The 16,069-nt window shown below is 38.5% G+C and overlaps 1 protein-coding gene and 1 long non-coding RNA gene across 2 annotated transcripts; one reads left to right on the plus strand and one right to left on the minus strand.

Moving 5' to 3' along the window:
- Positions 1–8,751: 8,751 nt before the first annotated feature.
- On the plus strand, positions 8,752–9,463 carry LOC121804058 (wall-associated receptor kinase 5-like). The gene is made up of 2 exons (XM_042203607.1): positions 8,752–8,787; positions 8,864–9,463. Exons 1-2 carry the CDS (start codon positions 8,752–8,754, stop codon positions 9,461–9,463), a joined length of 636 nt encoding a protein of 211 aa, XP_042059541.1.
- Positions 9,464–14,069: 4,606 nt separating this feature from the next.
- On the minus strand, positions 14,070–15,686 carry LOC121803478. Its single transcript, XR_006051018.1, has 3 exons — positions 15,525–15,686; positions 14,571–14,713; positions 14,070–14,103 (listed from the first exon to the last, which is right to left on the minus strand). It is a non-coding gene; the product is annotated as an uncharacterized LOC121803478 (long non-coding RNA).
- Positions 15,687–16,069: the final 383 nt, after the last annotated feature.

The following is a 16,069-nucleotide window of genomic DNA, read 5'->3' on the forward strand; positions in this document are numbered from 1 at the left end:
GGATTGGAATTCCAGAGGTGCTCCACCTCACTTGGAGTATCCTCAGATGACTCCACATCATTGAGAGTGTCAGTGGACTCCACCTCACTAAGAGGCTCACTGTCAACACTTGTTGGAGAGGGATCAAGGGCAGGTTTAAGACAAGGAAATTCATCTTCATTGAAGACTACATCTCTACTTATAGTGACCCTGAAACCAGGCTCACTCCTATTCCAGATCTTATAACCCTTTACACCCTCAGGATATCCAAGAAACACTCATTTCTTGGATCTGGGGTCCAGCTTATCAGTTTTGGTATGAATGAAGGCACTACAGCCAAAGACTTTCAAATGGGATAAAGAAATTTTTCTACCAATGAAAATAGATTCTGGACACTTCCCCTTGAGGGGAACAAAAGGAGACCTATTGACAAGGTAGGCTGAAGTCAGTAAGGCTTCACCCCAAAATTTTTTAGACAAACCACTTTTAGACAAAAGACACCTAACCTTTTCCAAAAGGGTTCTGTTCATCCTTTCAGCAACTCCATTTGGCTGAGAGGTATAAGGAGTAGTCTTGTGTCTTTTAATTCCAAACTGAGAACACATAGAATCCATTTGGGAATTACAAAACTCAAGACCATTATCTGTTCAGTTCACCTTAATGCTTTTTCCAGTTTGATTTTCAACAAGATATTTCCATGTCAAAATTTTTTCAAAGACTTCAGACTTATTTTTCATCAAAAAACACCAAACTTTTCTGGAAAAATCATCAATAACAGACAGAAAGTATACAGACCCTGAATGAGTAGAAATAGAGGCTGGACCCCAGACATCCATGTGTAGGTACTCAATCACACTATGACTGATATTTTCAGTCACAAGTGTGGGGAAAGAAACTCTATGTTGTTTGCCCAAAACACAAGTGTCACAAAAGGGGAGACCATTTTGAAAATCAACCGTCATCATTCGCAGTGCGTTATTGTCGTCTGAAGAAGAGACCAACAAAGTCGAAGCTTCGCTTATGGTAACCGAACTCTTTACCGGCAAGAGGAGAAAAATAAGCTTTACCGCTGCTGATTGAACGAAGGAGAGATAGGGCTGAAATTCTCACCTCACTGACGAAGCCTTTAGCAGATATCACATGGGTGGGGCATTCATCCGGGTAGGCCCTGAACACTATTATTCTGACAACGTCGATCTGGCCATATGGCCTGTAGCTTCTTTCTTCTTTTCCGAATGAAGTGACTCACTCTTGTGTGTCAAGAAGGCTCTAAAACATTTGATTCTTGCTTTAGTTGTTGTACCAGAAAAAGAAGCAAGTGCTGACTTTTCTTTCTTCCCTGGAGGAGCGGTGTTGAAAGAGCCTTTTAAATTGACAATTGAAATTCTTGTTGTAAGGATTGGCAGTCTGGGAAGTGGCTTATGTGGTTGTGTTTCCATTCCCGAGAGTTTCTTTAAGTCGTAGGCTTGATTTGATCCTTTGTAACTCCTGAAGTGAAGGGAGATCCTATTGTAATGTAAGAGGTGTGTTCGCATTAATGATGGCTTAGGACAAAAGCTAATTTTTCAATATTAAGACCCTTTTCATGCATATGACCAAGTCTATTATGCCATAACGTGGTTTTATCAACCCTGACCACATTTGCAACATTATTCACACATGCCAAAGACTGAGCAGAACACACATAGAGAATGCATTTCTTCACAGCTTTAAACAAGCACATAGCGTCTTTACAGATTTTCATAACACCCTGCCCCCATTTATCCTCACGCCCATCTTGCACTAAATAGGTACATGAAAGCATGTTGTAACATAGATCAAAAACATATCTCACATCCTTCAAGTTAAGCACATAGCCATTGCTGAATTTCAAACACACAGTTCCAATGCCAAGAATCTGACACTTTTTGTCATTAGCCATAGACACAAAAGTACTTTCAACAGGTTTGAACTCAAAAAACACAGATTTGAAGGGAGAGATATGATAGGTGCATCCTGAATCAATTAGCCAATCATTCATGGAAAAAGAACTGCCAAGAGAGGAGTTAACAGATAGAATATCATGAGTCATGAAGTAGACACCTTCAGAATCATTATTCTTAGCCATGTTTGCAATTGAATCCAGTTAATTATTATTGTTTTTCTGCTTTTTAGGATTAGGGCACTCCCTTTTATAGTGACCAACCTCACCATAGTTAAAACACTTTCTGTTAGCCTTATGATTCTTGCTCTTAGACTTGGACCTACTCCTGCCCTTCTTTTTATCATTACCATTGGAGTTACTGTCCTCATTACCCCCTCTTGTTTTAGATCTGCACCTAACATTTAAAGCTTTGGACTGAGCAGATTTAAAAGCCAGATTTTCTTTAATTTCAATTTCTTTAGATTTTAAAGAACTAATGATCAAATCAAGAGGGACACTATACATGCCATACTTTATAGCAGCTTTAACATCATTATAGGAATCAGGGATAACATTCATTAGAGCAATGCTAGTATACTCATCAATGGTTTTGTCACCAGACCTTTTAATATCTTAAACAGGTTTTTGAAAAACATCAATGTTATCCTCAATATCCTTTGAAAGATCAAGTTTGAACTTAAAAAGTTTTCCCAACAAATACATCCTTGAAGACATTGAAGTTTCAGTATACAGAGTATCTAGCTTTGCCCATAATTCAGAAGCAGACTCAATGGCCCCAACCTTTCTGATCACATAATCAAAAAGGTTGAGGATTATAATAGACCTGACTAATTCATTCATTTATGCAACCATGTCTTCAGATTCAGTATCAGGGATAGTTCCTTCTACTGACTTAAAAACTTTTTGTTGTATCAAAATACATTTTATTTTTTGTTTCCAGATAACAAATCATTTTTACCATTGAAAGGAACAACTCCAACTAGTTGAAACATTTTGAGTAAAAGTTTTACACACACAAAAGATCCCAACAAACACAAGACACATCACTTAACCCTACTTTCACAGAAGGCGGATTTAAACACAGAACAGTCAAGCAATCCACTCAAGATAGATAGGCAGGGATTTTTCATGCAAAAAACACAGATGCAACTTACAGCAAAGGCACACACACACAGGAGATAAATCAAAGTCATCCCATACACATGAATCAAGTCCAAAATGAGTTCCTCCCTATCTGTCACGTGTACCCCGGCAAGAGGATTTCCCAGTTCACAATCACCCAATGTATGGGGGCGCAGGGGGTCACTCAAGGCGGTTAAGGCACATGGTGGATAAGTAATTCACTCAAGACACAGAGTCTAAGCTCTGGGATACACACTTTGATCTTAAAAACAGTCACACAAAAAGCAGCAGCGAAAGAAAGAAAGCTATAAAACACCAAGAAGCATGCAGAAGACAAGAGCACATAAAACCTAGGCCACGGCCAGTGGCTACTACCAGAAACAACTGCCCACACCTAAAACTAGAAAGCTGTAAAAGTTTTAGGGTTCAAGCCAATTTAATAGAGCGGATACCCTTCGTTAAGGTGTATCCGTCTTACCTCAGGGCCTATTCCGGAGGCCGAGCATTACTTTGACGAGCCCACCTCCTTTTAATTTGAGACCCGGCATGCCCAAGTGATCGCCCCGTGGATCTGATACCACTGTAGGGATCAGATCGAGATTCACTACTTACCGGGACCTCTTTGTATTTGGTTAACACTGAGATGACTAATCTCAGCAAAAAAGAAGACAAGGAATATAAAGGAAACTAGAACTATTACAATTTGTAACTAAGTACAAGATTACAAAGAAACCCTAGCTTATATTAGATCCTTAACCGATCTGATACTTCAAGCTACACTCCGTAGAAACCCCTGCACACTGAAGTACACAAATTAGTAATACAAGAATAAGATCCTTTTGGATCTAAATCAAAAAAGACATAGAAAAGGGAACAGGAGATTTAGGATATGGCTCAGGTCGCGCACACGACTGCACAGGGTCAATGACCTCCTCAATCTTCACCAACAAGTCTCAAGGGAGCACAGTGAAACAATCGGACCCCAAAACCCTAGGGATACTCCGATTACTACAATACAAGAGCCACTTCAACACACGACCACCACACGTCTCACAATCACTGCCAAAAGGCCTCAAGAACACAAGAATCTCACGGATCTAAGAAATCAACCGAAGATCTTCAACCAAAAGAACTGATTCGAACACAACCGTTCGAACCCAAAGGAAATCTCCAAATCAACACAGAAGTTGAGGGATCAACACTCACTTCTCACGAAAACAGAGAAGAGAGTCGCCGGAGAAAAAGATCAGAGCACATTTCGTTAGAGAGAGAGGAGAGTTCTAGAGAGAAGCCAGAGAGTCTAGCGTAGAGAGAGAGTGTGTATAGGAATAGAATGAGGCTGATAGAGGATAGGTTTGATTTAATCTCACCCAAACAAACACAACCCTACATCCGACGTTCCACACCAACGATCCGCGTGAGATGGCCACGTGGTAGCCATCGGAGTAACCTTTTTAAGTTATTGGGTGAAGTTGTCCTTTTTTTCTTCGAAACTAATTAATTAAAAATTAGAAACAAAATAAGATCCTTTGGTCAGTCAAACACACGTCGGAATCCACTGTCCGAACACCACAGTTTTCAGGTCTCAAAATTTCAAAATTAGGGTTTCTTCCTCATTCAACCAAACACAATTTTTCATGCTTCCCACGCACAAACATGCTTCAAAAGGTTCTCACAATCATGTTCTCATATAACCACACATCATTCACCAATGAATCATTAAAACCTTACACATATTCATTCACAATAGCATATTCACAGTTTTTCTCATACAAACACAAATTCTCACCGATTAATTTTGCGATCTGTGATTCTTACACTCATTATATGCATGAATGAATCAAGAACAAGGTTTCAATGGAGAAGATGAGGAAAAGATTTAGTTATACCTTCTTGAATCGAAAACCAAATGGTAGAAGCAAAGATTGATGCGATTTGTCGGGAACTCTTGAAAATAAAACTTCAATGGATGCAAGAACAAGGATGAAAGAAATTTTGGAGAGGTTGAAGAGAGGGAGGAGAGGTGAGGCACGAAAATTATGAGGGAGAATGGGGGCTAGGGTTTAGTTTAGGTGATTATATAGTCCTAGGTTTAATCCCATAAATTAATTAATTAATTAATTGTGGAGGAATAAAATAGAGGTCAATAAATATAATCCCACAATTAAAAAGAAGGCAAAATTTCAAAAATTAGGTTAATAAATCCAATAAGGAATTTATTTGGTATTTACTTGGAGAGAAATAGATTCACAATTTAGGAAATAAGTCAATGAATATTCCATAAACAAGGAAACAAAATAAATTAAATCTCCAAGTAGGAAATAATGAGGGAAGAGGCGAAAATCTTGATGGTGTGCACAAGGAAATTATTTAAATCCTCAATTAAATAGAATGGGATTTAAATTTGGTAATTTCTTTATATGAAAAGACTCTCATAAAATAGGCAGCAATAAAATAGATTTCCCCCAAGGAAATTAAGCTAAAAAAAGTGTGGGATGGAGACACAATAGAAGGAAAATATCCACATCCCCAATTAATTTGGCTTAGGTATTAATTTGGTATTGAATAAAGGGAATTCCACAAAATAGGAAACAAATATATTCTCCTCTACAAATAGGGGGGGCGAAAATTGGCTTAATTAGCCACAAGGAAATAATGCAACTCTTAATTTAATTGGGGTGAGGGAATAAAATGTGGCAAGATTTAATTGGATTTTAAAAAAATGAAGGAATCAACAAGGTACCAATTTTATCAAAGAAACTAATTCATCCTCTTAATTCAAGTAGAGGATATCCGAAACTCACAAAAATAATAGGTTAGAGTTCGAGTTTCATGTAGCACAATTTAGGGATAATTTGATTTGGATTTAATTTGGATGAATATCCCAAAACAATTAATTAAATCCAAGAAAGAATAAATTTCCAATAATTGGAGGGGCCGACAATAGCCACTTTATTTGGCTAGAACAAGACGCATGATCTTATTTAAATTGATTTTCCCCACATTAAAATATAAATAGCATTTCATTCTAATTTCCCCATGACGGTTTATTCCACATACTCAAACTCAGTCACGTAGCAACAACATAAATTTCATAAATGAAATTTCCAAATCCACATATTAAATAAAAGTCACAAAAATTTTGGGGTATTACAGTTCACACGAACGATGAACGCCGAAGATCCGACGAGTTCGTCGTTGGAACATGACGCACGCAGCGTCTCGGCCACCGGCGCGCAGGTGGCGCGCCAGCGTCTCGGCCCGTCGAGCCATCGAATGTCGCCGCGTCTCGGCCAGCGGCGAGCGCCCGTCTCGATCGTCTTGACCGTCGGGTGCCGACGCGTCTCGGCCAGCATTCCGTCGGGCGGCTCGAGGTCTCGGCCAGCAGAGCGCACGGTGGCCCGCCTACTCTCGGCCAGCTCGGACCTCGTCTCGACCTATCCGGTGCTCTGGGTAGCGCGCGCTCCCGGCCAGCAGCCTCGGCCAACGTCGCTATCCCTCTCTACCCTTCCGCCTAGGGTTCTAGGCTTGGTGGCTCGGCACCTCGGCATGTTCTCGGTCGAACTGCCGTGCCACACCTTCCGTCGTTTCGATCTCGACGCGGTTCCGACTTGTTTTGCGGTCTCGGCCGACAGCATGCACGAGCCCACGCTCATCTGCGCGTCGCCTCGTGACCGCGATCCCTCGGCTCCCACTCAATCGACAACCCTCTCCTGATCGTGCGTGGCGCGATCCGCCTCGGCGTGAGCGCCGACGGATCGCACGTCTCGTACGATCGAGTAATTCAAGTTCTTTGATTCGATAGTTCTTGAGTTTAACATGCATAATAAATAAACAAAAACACCAAGAACATGCTTCATAATCAAATAACACATGCATACATGAATTTCGCGAAATTTAAATCCAAACAATCAGAGCCAAAGACTGGCTCTGATACCAATTGAAGGGGTTGGCAGCGGAAGCGTGCATTAATCACTGATCACATAAATTTGATCTATTTAGCAGATTATTTAGACAAATTCTATTCGCGTAATTATCACATGTATCATGCTCATGACTTGAATTAAAATCATGCTTTGGAATATAAAATCCCTAAAACATGCATACTACGGAGTTAGACAAAATTACCTCGTTGATTCGATCAAGAATCGAAGATAGCTTGCGTCTAATCCACGTGAAGATCTTCAGTACTCGACCTCGGACCTTCTGACTGGTGTCCCGGACTATACGCTGATATTTGTGTGGGAAAATCTCACCAATGTACTAGGACTTGAATAACGAAGACAGAAATTGCTCACGGAGGAAACACAAAATTAGAACTCTCTCTCTCTAGAGGGGGACGAAAATTTTGATAGAAAAAAGTGTATTTTCTGTCTCCTTTATTCTCCTATTTATATAAGTCACATATTGGGCCCAGTCAGGTATCTAAGGAAGAATTTGGATCAAGCCTCACCCAATTAGCTTTTTATTAATTCAATTGAACCCACAATTTAATGTAAGCTTATATTGAAATATTACAAGCAGCCACTACAGAAGTAATATTGCACTGCCTTCCAAATCCGAAATTACAAGTATTCCGGGTTTCCTTTAATTGCATTTAATTTATTTTCCCGCGCTCAAGATAGAAACATCTATTAATTAATTATTGTCTGCTATGGACTTAATTAATTAACATATTTTAATCTCCAAGAGTGGACTTAGCAAGAAACTCTTATTTATTATTCACAGAGTAATTAAACTCTAACTAGCTAGGTTCCGAATAATAAAACCTTGTTTCGAGCTCCTCTTGTGGATGTTATCAAACGAGACTCTCCTCGCGCACGATTCAACATAAAAGCAATCCTAGCACCGCTAGATAATGGTCACCACTACCCAATATACCTGGATCGTTGGGTGACGAAAAACCCGCACCTTTGGTAAGTCAAAGTAGTAGATACTCAATATCGTATGCTCAATGCTAACGTACACTGATTAAGAAATTAATTATCAAGACCTCGTCTTTCAGTAGATAGCATAAAGACTCGTCTTGCTGTTAGATCCATTCAGTGCTATACCACACCAACGTCATCTTATTTCAATAAGGCTTAGAAATAATCGGACTGACATTGCAAAATTTCGCGATAGGTAGTCTAGGGCTATCTAGGTTGTGAAATTATTATTTTTCTTTGTTTAAAACTGACCGTGTTACCTTAAATTGGACGACGCCCACAACCGGTCTACTAAAACAAAGACTTAGACTTTGTTACGTTTGCTTATACATTTAAATATGCAATAAACAACCATTAAATGTAAAACATAACAACATTATGACAAAAAATAATCTGTGGCATTTATTGGAAAATAACAATTAGAGTTTTTACAGTATCCAATCACTCGAAAGATGATTTCTAGTATACAAAACCCTAACACAAGGTAATTATTGATGATCCTATTTAAATCTCACTCACCCTTAGGAAGAAATAATTCACCGCAATATTTTTCATTCCGCATCAATTATTTAAAAGCCACGTCATAAAATCAACGAATTTGACTCGGTCAAAACAAAATTAGGTCACCAAGGAAGTCACATAACTATTTGTCATTTAATTCGCGACCATCAAAGAAATAAAAGCACTCGACTTAGGGTTCGAAAAATTAGGGTTCAAAAAGTGGGGCGTTACACAGATGTTCTGCTTTTGGTCTACGAGTTCATTAGCAACGACACCCTCTTTCTTCACACCTTCACAATGAGGCTAAGGCGTGTGCTCTTGATTGGAGCACGCGTCTGAAGATCGCTGCAGAAACTGCAGGGGTGTTGTCGTATCTACACTCTTCAGCTTCTTTTCCCATCATACATAGGGATGTCAACTCGGACAATATCCTCTTTTAGATCACACTTTTACAGCTAAGGTGTCCGATTTTGGAGCATCAAAGCTGGTTCTCATTGATCTCGAGCAGTTGTCCACTGTGGTGCTAGGAACTTTGGGATACCTTGACCCCGAGTATATGCAGACAAACCAATTAACAGAGAAGAGTGATGTTTATAGTTTTGGAGTTGTTCTGTTGGAGCTCACATGGCGGAGAGCATTGAATTTTGATAAGCCGTTAGAGGAGAAGAGTCTAGCCAACTATTTCCTGTCTGTACTCAAACAGGATCTGTTGTTTGAAATTCTTGATGAAAAAATTACGAGTTTAGAAAATATGGATCAAATATCTTTGGTTTCTAAGCTAGCGAAAGATTGCTTGAACGTGAGAGGCGAAGATAGGCCGAGTATGAAGGAGGTGGCAATGGAGCTTGAAGGGCCAATACTCGGAAGAGAGCACTCATGGGCACGAAATGATGAGATGGAGTCTTTGCTATCAAATGATCAAGATGTAATGAGAGGTGTGAGCTCAAGTGTGGAATATGACAGCGTCAGCAGGGATCATATTGTTTTACCAGTCAATGGAGGAAGATGATATTTTACTTTGAGAATTTATGTGTATATGTTCATGTTGAGTTTTGTGAGTTAGTATTGTGTCACATGTTGTGTTTTGTAATATCAAATGACTGTTTTTGTTACTTCTCTCGTAATTGTTAGCACTGATGTGAAGTCACATAGTCGTGGTTTTTTATCATCATAGTATGTCTTGAATCTTCAAAGGATTTTGTAAAATTTTTAGCACCAATACAATTTTGAAATGATAGTTAGATAAGTTACATCACAATTAATCTATTTCACGGGACGGGACCTACGATGATATTGAGATTTCTTGATATCATAAGGCCACCCGCAACGCATTATGAGGGTGGCTCGAAGCCCGTTCCTCTGTGACAAGACGCGAGCAGGACGCGTTGCAGCGTCCCGTCGCGTCCCCAGCCCGCCGAGACACCCGTCTCTCTGAGACGGCCCGCGAGACGTCTCGCCACGCGCGCGCGCGACGTCGCGCGCTTCGGCCCCATGCGTGACGCCCACTCGCCGCCCCGCGAGTGGGTTTCGTCACGCTGACGCAATAAATAATTTTTTTTAAAAAAATCAAATTTAATATAAAAAATTCAAATTCAAATTCAAAAAACGGTAATATTACCGTTTTTTGACCGTTTTCCTATTTTTTAAAATTTTTTTACTATATAAATACTCCTATTTCATCCTCATTTCACACACAAACACACATCTATTCTTCTCAAATCATCTCTATTTCAACTACAATTTTCATCTCAAATCAACTCTTTTATTCTTCCCCCAAAGTTAATCGATCTAATGGATCCATATGATCAAATGCGTCGAATAATAGAAGAATCACTTGAAGAAGATCGACGCCGAGAGGCGGAGGAAGCCGCGCCGCCCCAAAGACGCTCCCGGACTTACATCCATCGTAACCGCGAGAAAGCCGCCGCAAGGTTAGTCCGCGACTACTTCTGCGATAACCCAGTTTGGGGAGATACCTACTTCCGTCGACGTTTCCGCATGCGGAAACCGCTATTTCTCCACATTGCAAATACATTGGCAACCTGGGAAGAGTTCTTCCAAGAAAGGTTCACGCCGTCGGCCGTCCCAGCCACACGACGCTGCAGAAATGAACTGCAACAATCCATCAACTTGCGACTGGACAAACGGCGGATATGTTCGACGAATACCTCCACATTGGAGAAAGCACTGGGAAAATGTGCTTGATCCAATTCTGCAAAGGCGTCCGAGCAGCCTTCACCGATGAATTTCTCCGAAGGCTAAGCACGACAGATTGTCAGTTTCTGCTCCACCTTCACGAAGAAGTGCACGGATTCCCCGGGATGCTTGGCAGCGTCGATTGCATGCACTGGTAATGGAAGAATTGCCCTGTGGCGTGGAGGGGGTCGTACACTAGCGGCCACAAAGGCACCCACCCCACCGTTATACTCAAGGCCATTGCCGACTACCGGCTATGGATCTGGCATGCGTACTTCGGGATCCCCGGATCGAACAACGACATAAACGTGCTCCACCAATCCGACCACTTCGCTGAAGTTTTGGATGGTAAAGCGCTGGTCATCAACTTCATCGCTAACAAGCGGCGGTGTAAAATGGGGTACTATCTTGCCGACGGCATCTACCTGAAGTGGCCAACCTTCGTGAAGACGTGCAACAGGCCTGTGAACGCAAAGCAAGCTCTTTTTGCGCAGAAGCAGGAGGCTGCTCGCAAGGATGTGGAGAGGGCGTTCGGGGTTCTCCAAGCACGCTTCAACATAATCAAAGCCCCGGCTCGTAAGTGGTTCATGGAGAGTATGGTCGACATCATGTATACGTGCATAATCTTGCATAACATGATTGTCCAAGACGAAGGACCTGAGGCGGGAAATTGGTTCGACCCTGAAGCCTCCGGAAGCTCTACCGCAAGTAGTCCGCCTCGCAGTGGAGTGCATCCGTCTATACAAGAACGGTTGTCTATTCGGGCAATGACACATGACTCTACCGCCCACGCCCAACTCCAAGATGATCTAATGGAGCACATTTGGGCAAAATTTGGCGGATAAAATTATTAAATTATGTATTTTAAATTTTTTAGGATTTTACGAATTTTATGTTGTAATTTTATTTTATTTAACGAAGTGTGTTTTTATTAATTGAATTTGTTGGAAATAAAAATAAAAAATGAAATTGAATGAATAGTAATTTAAGAGACGGTTAAGGGACGGATAAAAGATGAAGGGTTGCAGGTTCTGTCCCGTAGTTAAGGGATGAAGTAAAAAAGTACAGTGGGGCCCATGAATAGTAATTTAAGAGACGATTAAGGGACGAATAAGAGACGGCGTTGCAGATGGTCTAACCAATTTTAAGAGACAGACTTATATATGAATATGGGGTTTATTATAGTTTATACTCTTATCTTTTTACAATATTGTCAAATATACATATAGTATATTTGTATTAACATAAATGCTTCCATGTTGTCATATATTAATATGAAAATGTAATCAAATGATAACTATACCATCTGTGAAAATTGTACTAGTATTACTTTTGTTGTTATAATTTGATTAAAAATAATACAAACACCATTTACCATACCATTCAAGCCTATTAATAATATGCTTTGGGCTACTATTACAAAATTTCAAGTCTTACAGAGATGAAGCTTCGGGTTTATGGATATTCAAAATTTATTAATGAAGAAGATGAAGTCTCATTTTGGGACCAAATAATTTAAAATTTGTTAACTCCAATAGACATTTTGAAGAATGTATCTTTTCTCTTTTGTTTGTTAGGATTTTAATTTTTGTATCTTGCACATGCTGACATGCGAAATTGCATTTAATATCCTTAACGTCATTTGCCTCAAATCTGGACACCTTCGTTATTCAGTAAAAAATACTTCACTCGTCCCGCTGATAGATGTCTCATCTTTTGCCGGCTCGAATTTTAAAAAATTATTTAACTTTATAAAAGAAAGCAGTAAAATAAGTTAGTGCAAGGTAGGTCCTACTTTATTAAATTAATTTATAATAAAATATGAGTATTAGTAGAGTGAAATTGTGGAATGTGGGGATCATTTGTGAAAAGTGATAAAAAGTGAAATGTGACATTTATTGACATAAGGAAGGAATACTATACGAGTCTCTTTTTGTTATTCAATTCGGTCTGTCCTCTAGTAAAGTCCTAAACATTTTTTATTATTATAAATCGTAGTACGTCTGATAATCAAATAATTTAAAATTAATTTATATAAACTAGATCCAAATGCACTTTTTCTTTAATTTCTTAAAGTCCGAAAAAATATGGGACGAAAGAGTAGTAAAATTTATCTATTTTTGAATCATAATTTTAGAACGGTTTAAATTTGAAAATTGGTGTACTTATTTATAGACAATTGATCATCTTTATTTAACATTTCCTTTTACTTTTACTGTTACTTTCTACTTAGATACTCATATAATACCATTACTTGATTTATTAGTGAATATATAAAATTAATCTAAATTCTGATATATGACTATATATTCAATTGAACAACTATACCGTGTGAAAAATGGTAGTACTATAATTTGAACAAGTCGTAATTAGAAAAATCAAACGACTGAACTTCTGAAGAAGTACATTCTCTTTTATTTTTGGTAACTTCCTTTTTTTTTAATAAGTTGAGTCTCTTTCTCTACTAATAATATTATAATGATTTTTTCGTTCTATCACTTTTTTACTTTATTAACTGTGCATTAATTCTTATGCCGTCTCAAATATCTATATTTTTATGGACGAAGGAGGGAGTATATCACTAGAAGATTACTACGAAATTTCTTAGAAATTGTAGACGTGTGTCTATCAGTCTATGTACTTTGATTGCTATCGGAGTACCATATCGTTCCTTTTTGGTCTTTCAAAATTTGCATTAAAATTTTGCATCAAAATTTTCATAATTATGTAAGAATAAATCTTTTTTCTCCATGTAAACTTTGGCATCAAATACCACCAAAGAATCTTTAAATTATTTCATTTACACTTAAATATCACTGTATATATATATACCTCATCAATTTTCTAATAGAAATTCTTTTCTTTTTGGTTCATTTCCTATAAATAGCAACTCACAGCTTCAGGACATGGACACCACAATCCACTAATACTAATTCCATTATTATTTATTTTCCTTTATCTTACTTTACCCATTTTGCATTTAAACCCGTATCGCTTCCAAAGTTCCTAATTTTAGGAAAAGGAGAGAGTATTTGTCACGACCGCCCTTCTAGGGTATAATAAATGCGGCGATCGCGACTTAAACGGACTTAAATATAACAAGGAATAGGCTAGGGTTTCATCAAGGAGGTTTGACCGACATACTAAATGAACAATTAAGTATAAAACAAGAAGGGGACTCGGGTTTAAATAATGAGTTGGGCCGGCAATTAATACTCAAAGGAAACGATTAAGAGTTTGACATTATCCAACAGAATCACAAGAAAAATAATAACCGGATAAATTTAAGTTCGGCCCAACAACTAATAAATAAAAGAAATATCGCAGCAGAAAACGACCAAGAGAAGGAGTGACGTCATGTGTGAAGACACAACGACACCCATAATTCAAAGATGCACATTTAATTCTTCAAGTTACTTGCTCAACACCACCAACCTCTCGCCGCCGCTCAACCTGCACGTAAGGAAAATACATGCAGGGCTGAGTACTATAAAGATACTCAGTGGACTTATGCCGAAAACATTTTCATAAAAAAATTGTTATTTATCATGCCATACGTAAGTAACCATCAGGGTTTAGCTTTAGAAAGGCCCGAGGCACTCAAAATCATTTCCCATTTAAAAGTCGACTGATCAGTCATTTTCCCATAGACGTTAGCCATATCTGCCAATACATGACAAGGAATGCGGCCGCAAACCAGGTCACTAGACCGGCCAGCCCGTACGCTAGCACACAGTCTACCATAGGTGTACACTAATCCAAGTAGGGTTTGCAGCCCTACGAGGACCCGAATTCGATTTATATAATAGTGGCAAAAACCACATCAGATAGGCACGTAAAAACAAATCAAGGCATGATAATCATAGTTATTTCCATCGATAAAATATTAGGACATAGTCCTTATTTAAAAGAGAGCCCACCTCGACCGTTTAGATTTCAAGTACTGCTTTCCCTTTGTTATCACACTTCGCTCACGCGTTATCACCTTTAGATGATATGTATTACCAATTAGTCACAAACATTGACTTAATATTATGCATGTCCCCCGACGGTTCCCTTTTCCCTATCAACATATGAAAATCACATCATAGCATACATCTTGGAATAACATATCACTTCATCATAGAGTGGTTCTTTAACCCATATATAAATCATGTATATCATTTCACATAACAACATAGTTGCTTTTGTAAAGATAGAAATCTGACAGCACTGCGACATCATTTTGTAAAAATTATTACAAACTCACCCGACTTCCGTTGGGGCTAAAATTTTACCAAAATGTAGTAGACTCATCAAATAACTTTCAGTTAAAAATTCATATCAAAATAACCTTTTTAGGTCGGTCAAATCGAAAACGTAACCTACTGGTCGAGAAAACATTTTCCGGTAGAATTGCGCAGTCAACTTCAAAAATTCACCAAAAATTTATATTTTGTCAAAATGAGTGGAAATTCACACACAACACAGAAGACATCATTAAGTTTACCCAGAAAAAAGAATCGAATAAAAAGGAGTTCATTTGGTCGGTCAAAAATGTGTCGGAATCTACTGTCCGAATCCACAGTTTTTCATGTTTCAAAATTTTAATTAGGGTTCTATCCCCATTCATTCAAACACAACCTTTTCATGCTTCTAACACACACATATGCTTAAAAGAGCCTTCACACTCATGGTTGCATATAATCACACATCATTCACCAATGATTTATTTAGACTTCACGAAATTGCATTCAAAATGCATACACACGTACAAACACAAGTTTCCCCATCGATTAAACCCTTAGATTTGAAATCACTACACTCACTATATGCATGAGGGTTCAAGAGTACCGATTAATCGGTTTGATGAGAAAGGATAGATAAAAAAATACCTCTTTTTGATAGAAACGATCGGTAGAAAGTATGATCTTGATTCTTCAACAATACTTGAGGCTTCAACTTAAATTCTTCTCAAAGGATGAAGAACTTATGGAGGAATATAGAACAAAAATTTGGGAGAGAATGGGAGAAGAAAATGGCGTTAGGGAGGGAGAGAGGAGGCGTGTAGTTAGTGGCTAGGGTTAGGATTTTCTCTCCTATTTATAGAGTGCAAGATATATTATCCCACAATTAAATAAATATTTGGGAGAATATGAGGGAGGGGAGAAATAGGCGTGATTTTGGGGGAGGGGATTTCAAGTCTTGGCTATTTAATTAGCCCATGACTTAATTTGGTATTTTTACGGAGTAGAATAGAATAATACGGAGCAGAATAAAATAATAAAATCCCACTATTAAAATAAGGAGTAGGCGATTTTTATGCTCCCTCCACAAGGAATAAATTTCAAATATTTAATTGAATAAGGTAAGGCAAGATTTCCTTAGATATGGTAAGATTTGTCAGGATATTTATTATTTATTCATGGAAAGGAATAAA

This window comes from Salvia splendens, chromosome 5, assembly GCF_004379255.2.
Source record: "Salvia splendens isolate huo1 chromosome 5, SspV2, whole genome shotgun sequence".
NCBI classification, from domain to species: domain Eukaryota; kingdom Viridiplantae; phylum Streptophyta; class Magnoliopsida; order Lamiales; family Lamiaceae; genus Salvia; species Salvia splendens.

What these genes read in the sequence shown, in the direction of transcription:
- LOC121804058 (XM_042203607.1), top strand. Translation starts at nt 8,752, where the DNA reads ATGAGGCTAAGGCGTGTGCTCTTGATTGGAGCACGC. An exon ending in TGCTCTTGATTGGAGCACGC is followed by an intron (nt 8,788 to 8,863) that starts GTCTGAAGATCG and finishes CATCATACATAG; the next exon opens with GGATGTCAACTCGGACAATA.